Below are 8,130 nucleotides of genomic sequence, written 5' to 3' on the forward strand. Positions count from 1 at the left end.
GGCCCCGCCCCTAACGGCCTTTCCAACGGGCGCGGGCAGCGGCGCAACTGCCCGGCGCGCGGCCGCTGCCCCGCCTCCTGGAGGGCGCAGGGCGAAGCGGGAGGTTGCCGCCATCGCGCCCCGTCCCGCTGAGGAGAGAGGCGCGGCGCTCGTTGCTGCCTTGTTCCCTGGCCGGCATGTTTGTTCCTTGCGACCGTGGCGGGGGCTCCGCCAGCTCCGACTTTAAAGGCTCTACTCTGCTCGTGGTAAGTCGCGCTCCTGCTTCCACCCCGCCCTCGATGGGCTTGAGGGGGCGCTGCCCCAACGGGGCACCCCGGAGCGGGCGAGAGGGGCGTGCCGCTTCTTGGGGCCTGGGCGCTGAGGGCTTCTCTCCGCTCTGTGGGGTGCGGGCAGGGGCTTATCTGCCTGGCTCGTCCGCCCCTGTGGGGCAGGAGGGCCGGGGCGCTTCGGTCTCTCTCTCCCCTGCCCGGCGGTCGTCCCTGGGTACTTGCCTGCGGGAAGGCGGAGAGGCGCTGGGCAGGCGGTTGCTGCGCCCGGGTGTTTTGCCGAGTAAAAGAGGGGGATTTGCGGGGGTCCTTCCCGATTTCCAGCAGAGCTTAAGGTGGTCTTTTCCGTTTCCGTCTGTTTCTCCCTCCTCAGCCCCCCGTTTTCTGCTCTTGTCAAGCTAAGCGTTGTGTGCTGAGCTATAGCTATATGCTTTCGCTCTAAGATTAAAATGCCGTATGGCCTGTTACAAAATTTGCAGTATCTGTGGGTTGGCACTGGAATAAAAGGTTGCTTTTTTCATTTAGTTGCGATGTATACGTGTTTTTAATGAAAAATTCCTCATTTGTGATCTACTTAAACTCTGATTAGGATTGTTTTAGGAAGTGTTTTAATCATATTCATACATGGTATTAAATCAGTTTAAGATAACCTGCCTGAGATTACATTGGTTATTGTGCGGTAAGAGTTCCAGTGCAGGCTGCAAAGTAGCAAATAATTATTTTTCCTATGAGTGAGTCCCTTTACTGTATTACTTAAAGGTAACTTTACCACCTCTCATCGAGGGCTGCACAGCCTGGGATGACTCTGCAGGCTGCACGGGAAGTCATTGCAGATCAGCTGACTAGCCATAGGAAGTAGATCACTGCTGTTTTCTTTGTCTGGGAGTAACAGGCTATTGAATACCAGCCCCTTTGTAATGACACTCTGTAAGTGCTGTTACGTCCTCTTTCACCGTGGACTTATCAGCATCAAATTCGGTGTTTCCACAATTGGTGGCAGCAGCAATTCGTAGACAGGGACTTGCTTATAAATTAGAGGGAAGCAATCAAAAATTTAACCGTTGTGTCCTACAGAAACTGATACTGGAAGACAAACTCTTGAATTTCTCTTTCTGTGCCATCAGATTAGGTCAGTATCTGCCCCGATTGGTGATAATCCATGGCAATTCCTATGAAATGAATCCAAGATGTCCCTTAGCATTTTCATCCTTAAAAGATGAAAAACAAACTAGTCTTGTATATGAGTCAAGCTGAGATTTATAGGTTTAATATGTAATATCAACATTACCATTAGGTGTCACTTGAGGCCTGCCAATTTCGGCATTAGTTGTTTGAGTGACTTTTATCTGAGTGACTCTGTATCCAAAAAAGAGAGGAGACAAGTTTCCAAGCCTTTATTTAAGTTTACAATGAGACAGGATTATTCACAGAAGTGGCCAGGATGTTTTTGTGGGACAGGGACCAAAGTCTGCATTAGTAATCTGCTAAGAAATAGCCACCTTTGTCAGAGAATGAGCAGCCACTTTTAGAAATCATATTTGATCAGAATTGAAGTAATTTAAACTTTCACTATTTGAAGAGTGTATTGTATTGTCCGTAAAACACACTGCAAATTAGTAACTTCTGTTACTTCAGCCAGCAGTGTCAGTGGGAAATGTTGGTCAACTGGCAGCAGATCTAGTGATTTCCACGTTCGACATGACTAAAGTGGGTTACTTCTACACTGATTGCCTGGTGCCAATGGTTGGAAATAATCCATATGCAACGGCAGAAGAAAACGCAATGGAACTGAGTATAAATGCTGAAGGTGAGTATTGAATGCTGAAGATACTTGCACGCTGCATAAGGTGCAAGAATGTTACATTTACTTTTTTTGTGGTTTTTACATTTTGCTTAAGTGAACAATGCTTAAACTAATGTCAGTAACAACAACTTCAGTAACTTACAGATAAGAATGTATTTACACTTCACAGAGAAAACTATTACTGTTATTATTTTGGATAACCAGTTTGACATATGGAACCAATAAGAAATGTTGAATTTCAGCCATATGACAGTGCAGCCAAAACTCTCTGTCGTTTTAATCCAAAGCAGCATGAAGTGTGCACATACTTACAGTAAACTAATGGAATGGAAGCTGAATTTCTGGTGTAGAAGGATATTTATCCTCTCTTCTTTCTTCCGACCTATGTTTGGCTGTTTCCTTATGTGGTGTTTCTCCCTCTTCCCCCCTCAAATTCTTAGTTTCTTTCCCTATATTGGTCATTGCATTTCATCTTTTTTTTCCCCTCTTAATTCATGGAAATCTCAGAATAATCTGTCAATCTTTGCAAAGCTGCATAAAGAGATTATCTGAATCATTACAGGAGGCAGATCTTTGTTTTTTTTTTCATTCAATCCTTTGAATTTATGACAAGTGAAATTAAGTCCAATGAAGACAATGCACAAAAATACTTATTTTTAACACTGTGGATATTGTCAGGCTTTCCTGTATGACTTGATAGCTGAAAGGTTTACTATCCTGAGGTTTGTAAATTGGATAAATCTTGATACATCTAAACGCAGATCTCTTTCTTGCTTTCTTCTAACAAAACTTAATTATTTCTTCATGTAGTGTATTCATTACCTTCAAAGAAACTTGTAGTTCTGCAGATCAGATCACCTTTTATAAAGGTATGTATGTTCATTGGTTGTTCTTACTTCACTATTCAGTTTGAATAGTTCTGCTGGCAAATAGATTAAGTGGCCTAGGTAAATTTTAAGACTAAATAAGCAAAACTAGAAGAACTATGCCACACTGTAAAACATTTTGTTTCAAAAAAAAAAAAAGAGACTGAAAAAGAGTAAAATATTTTTCTGCTTTGTGCTATAACACGTTCTGCAGTTGATACGATTTTAGCTAACAAAACCTGACTTCTGCATTCATTGAGGGTTGAGGTTTTGTTTTTCAAAGCCTCAGAACAACCCACCTATGTTAGTAGATTTTAGTGTAAATACGTCCTTGGTTATTAACAGCCTTGAAAATGCAAAATGGCCTGGTTTTTGTCCATTTCTTTTTCTTTCTTTACACTTACTGTCTTTGTGTGTTTGTCTTTTATTGTAATAGCTTAATTTTTTTATGTCATTCCAATTTAATTATTTCATAGTGTTCTATATTCATTTAAACTGCATTCATTATGTAAAAAAATGAAGAATTTAGAATTACTCATTAACTGGACAGTGGCTGTAATTTAAAATAAGCAGAATACCACACCAGAAAAAAATTTGTGCTGCAGTTTTTAGCAGTTCAAAGTGTGGAAAAATACTGTGTGATCCTACGGTCCCATCTTACTCTAAAGCTTTTTCCATTGGTATTAATGGCACAAAAAACAGCTGGCACTGCTGTTGTTAACATGGTCTTAATGATAATTTTTATCATTATACGTGTAGTTTTGATTAAGTAAACAACCAGAGCAGTCCTCTGCTTTTTAAAAATATATCTGAAGCTGAAGACTAAATGGATATGAAGAAAAGTGTACATCACTGGTAAGCATTCTATGTAACACACAGTATTGTTGGCTTTTGGCTTTTTTTTGAGGACACAATATATTTTTCACTTTTTTTCTCTGTCTTTGCATAAAGAACAAGTACAGGCCATTCTGTCAAACACTACTTTCTTGGGTGAAAAGCAGCAAATGCGCCAGAGTCGTTCTTCTGTCTAGCAGCCATGCATACCAGCGCGATGATGAGCAACTTCTTGGGTATGTTTGTGTCATTAAAAGACCTAATTAATGGTTCTGTTCTTTTAGACGAACTGACATATTTCCCTCTACTGAGTACTTTTGGTAGGGTTCTTTTGCTTTGCTGTGTGCATAGGTCATCAAAGGTTTTAATAGTATATTAAGTATTATGTTATATGGGATTAGTCTCTGAATGTTGTTAGTTACTACTGTCGAAAGTACTGAGCGAATAATAAGCTGCAAGTAAATTGCACTTGGCCTGCACTATCAGGCAACAGCCTCAGTTTTAACTTCTTAATTTCTTGTGGCTGCAAGCAATGTCAGGGATCAGCTGCTAACATGCAGGTCACAGATGAGATTTTTAACAGTTAATTACAATATTGGTTAGTTTCTTATCTCTTCTTCGTTGTTTTGCATTTTGAAGGTTTTCTTTAATATAGTAAGTTGTCATTCTTTTTTTATAGAAAGTTATCAATTCTTATTTGTTGGGAGGCAACTGCAAGGTTCAGACTATATGTATTTTTATTAGATATTACCCCTTAAAAAACAAGCATTACTTGGTGATTGAGGACATCATAATTGGTGATTTAACAAAAACAAACAAACAAAAATCAGTATTTTTGCAAAAGACCAATTGTTATCCTCAGGCTGTATAAATGTGTAGGGCCGGAGGTTTAGGTCCATGCACGTCTCAGATATAGTTACCAGTGATATTTGCATGCAGTTGCAGAATGGCCAGCTAATATGGAATGAAATGAGAGGGGCTGATAGTTACTTGATGCGGTCTGAGTCATAATGCACCGTAGAATAACTCTCTGATAGCAGAGTCACTAAAGAGCGAGGGTAGTGCATTCAAAAAATACTTAGACTTGACTGAAGTCTGCAGATATTTCTAGTGTGGGCTTATTAAAAATACCGTATCACAGTGAAGTCCAAGTTTACCTTAACTAACTTAAATTTAATCACCTTCTGTCTGAAGGAAGAAAAAGCACATTTTATTTGTAAATCATTTTAACAACCATAAGCAGTTCTCCTATTTATGTGCTTATGTATCTGGCACTTGCCAGTTATTTGGGCCTCTAAAAAGAGGGTACCTTAGTTCTATTTGTGGCAAAAAGTTGAATAGTTTGTACTGTTTTGAAGCCACAGACGACTTTTTAACTCTGATTTGAGGAGGAAGGGAATGTTCGTGCAACTCCTCATTGCAAGTGTGAGATCCTCAATACTTGCAGCTTCTTTCTGTCACAAGTAATAACATCGGTAGTGTTTTCTGTTGTTAAACTGAACGTATTCTTGATTTGTTCTTAGGACGCCACTACGCTACCTACTTACACCCGATCTTGAGAAAGCAGTTGGAGGCCTTATGCAGGAGCTCAACTGGAAAGAAATGGAAAAAGTAGCAGCTTACCCTGGAATAAACGATACAGAAAAAGTTCTACATATTCCTGGAGGTGGCATCACAAAACTATTGTTTACTGAGAGGTGAGTTGCCTAAAGATAAGCACAGAAAAATATCAGCAGTCTTGTTTTTAGTATGTGGGTAAAATTATCTTTTAAACCGCTATGTTATAGGAAAAGAAAAGTCCCCCTTTTCATTGAAAAGGGATTTATAGGAATAGAACTTCTTACAGATCAAGTCCATAATTTAGAGGAAAAAAATAGGGAATTCTGCATCATTAAGTTAAAATATGATAAAAATGTAGGTGAATGGGCTAAAGGAAAATAATAAAGCCTGTACAGTTAAGATTGTGATTAATCTGGTATCTGATTTTATGTGAACCACAATTTGTAAATAGTAAAATTTCTGTACCTGTGATACTTTAACTAAAACTGTCTCTGGTGACAAATAGTTCCATCATCAGTTGTTTTAAAAAAAAAAAAAAAAAATTCTGAGCACTAAGAATGAGTTAAGATTTCAGGGCCAGCAAACAATTAGGTGTGGGGTTTTTGTTAAAAGGTGTGTGCATCAGAAGTTGTGCCAAAAGCATGTCTGAATTTCAAATTTTGGATAGTAATACTCACTCATTATGGTAAAACTGTGTTAGCTCTGCAAAAGATGTTTGTTTTGTAAGCGTCAAGTAGAAAATTCACTTTTATTTTTTTAGCTATTGTTTTTGACACCTGTCCAAACTGTTGCATCCAACAGCAGGAGAGTTACTAATATCATGCTGACCTTTGTACTGACTTCAGTATCGAAACAATATACAAATGCAAAAGAAAAGACCTCCCAGAACTTTAGGAAAAAATTTAAAAATATAATAACCATCTTAATATCTAAATGAAAAAATGGCAATATTGTGAGTAAAGTAGTGATATGCAGCCTGCAAAACTGCTGTTTGAAATACACAGAAAGATAAGGAGTGATTGTATCAAAGGATCTGTATAAACGCCCCACCAGCACCAACATGCAAACTAAGTATGTAAAAGAGGCCCTGAGTAACTCTTCCATGACCTAGGATTCCTGCCTCACAAAGCAAAAAACAAATTTAAGACTAAGAAAAAGAACATGAAGTGTGAAAATGCAACCAAGCGAGTCTGGAGAGGAGAAAAAAAAAAAATCTCTATACATATGCATACATTGTTATTTTTTGTTTGGTTTTGGTTTTTTTTAACAAGCCATATGCAGTTTGTTGTTGCTCTTTATACATAAATACAATTGTTCTGGATTTAGAAAAGAAATAGAAATGCCTGCTCATTTTTGTTGCAGCTGTTCAAAAGGAATCCAAATGGCAGTTCTTCTGAAATTCTGCTCAGAAGGGGACAACATCCCTGATGCGTTTGCTCTTGTTAACTATCTTAATGAATGGCTCCAGCTAATTAAAAGCGAAGTAAGTGCTGTTTGATCTAGAGTTCTTGGTTTTGTATTTTATATCCGTTATTTTCATTTTTCTTCAATCCAGAACATTAAAAATGTTACTTAGCTGAATTTTAGAAAAGCTAAAAATGTATGCATTGGGTTCGTTTTGGCCCTTGGTCATCAGGGATATGCCAAATTAAAGATATATTTTGATTGAAACCTCACTGGGAATTTCCCCACCTGAAAAACCAAACCTAAACCTCAGTCCCTTTGTTTGACAGGTGTGGGGGAATATTGCATAAAGGTTTGATCAAGTTCGATCTTCCAGTACTCTTCTCTAAAGCATCCCACAATGATATTGACACTTGAAATGCTGCCCATTATTTTAATACATGTGCCAGAGATAGAATTACGTCATTATTATTTAAAACTTAAAGAATTATTCTGGTTTTGTTGCAGAGCAACCATTCCACAGATACTTCTTCACAATGGAAGATACCAAGTTCTTGGCGCTTACTTTTTGGCAACGGTCTGCCACCTGCACTCTTCTGATCAATTTTGAATTCTCCTGTAAGAATTCTCTGTACAGTCTCAAACATCCCTTGAGAAGGTGATTACATAGTAATTGCCAAGCAACAGCAGCTTAATTTGTTGTGTACATAAATTCTTTAAGAAAAATTCCTCTCACATATGTGGGTAGCTAAAGAAATAGACTTTCATAAATTGACCGAAGAAATATGTTTTGTACAGTTGTTTATTGAATAACTTTGGTTGAATTTTTTTCTAATAAAATATTTTTTAAAAAACCTGTTTCTTTGGTTAAGTGTTACTGCTATGGAAAAGCTTATGGTGCACCTTCTTAATGTAGCTGAGAACTTGAGATTGATGTGCAGGCATAGATTTTCTTATGAAGAGAAAACCCTACTCTTCCATGTCAACTGTGGATCTTGGCTTTTTTTCAAAACCTTCCTGGTGATGTAAGCAAAGCTCAGAAGCGACCAGTTCTGCCGCCTTTTCCCAGTGCTGTTGTGGTAGCTTCAGCTGAGGAGACTGCAAGCGATAGAGCAGCCTGTTCTGTCTTTTCTGGTCTACTTCCGTTCGTGTAATTCTCATTCTGCTTCCAAGGGCTGCAGAGATGCTAGAACTAAAGCTTTCTAGGTAGATGAGCCTTTAGAGACTGATTTGAGGATGAATACAGTACTCTGAAATATAAAGGAATTAAAACATTGCCCTGATAGCAGGCAGTCTGCTATCTGTGAATTTTATAAGCTGAGACACTAGTTGTGTGATGAGTAATTCATGTGTTTAATTTTTGTAATGGTACTTGTTGCGTTATTAAGCTACCTGT

The 8,130-nt window shown here is 38.5% G+C and overlaps 1 protein-coding gene across 2 annotated transcripts; it reads left to right on the forward strand.

Annotated features, from left to right (window-relative positions):
• Nucleotides 1-35: 35 nt before the first annotated feature.
• PSMG2 (proteasome assembly chaperone 2) lies at nt 36-7,587 on the forward strand. Of its 2 annotated transcripts, XM_075142141.1 has the most exons (8): nt 37-245; nt 1,026-1,193; nt 1,902-2,073; nt 2,881-2,939; nt 3,888-4,006; nt 5,294-5,467; nt 6,693-6,813; nt 7,242-7,582. In XM_075142141.1, exons 3-8 carry the CDS (start codon nt 1,965-1,967, stop codon nt 7,332-7,334), a joined length of 675 nt encoding a protein of 224 aa, XP_074998242.1. In that variant the 5' UTR covers nt 37-245; nt 1,026-1,193; nt 1,902-1,964; the 3' UTR covers nt 7,335-7,582. The 2 variants fall into 2 exon arrangements, with proteins under 2 accessions (XP_074998241.1, XP_074998242.1); XM_075142140.1 differs by lacking the exon at nt 1,026-1,193 and having other exon boundaries at nt 36-245; nt 7,242-7,587.
• Nucleotides 7,588-8,130: the final 543 nt, after the last annotated feature.

This window comes from Calonectris borealis, chromosome 2, assembly GCF_964195595.1.
Source record: "Calonectris borealis chromosome 2, bCalBor7.hap1.2, whole genome shotgun sequence".
NCBI lineage: Eukaryota > Metazoa > Chordata > Aves > Procellariiformes > Procellariidae > Calonectris > Calonectris borealis.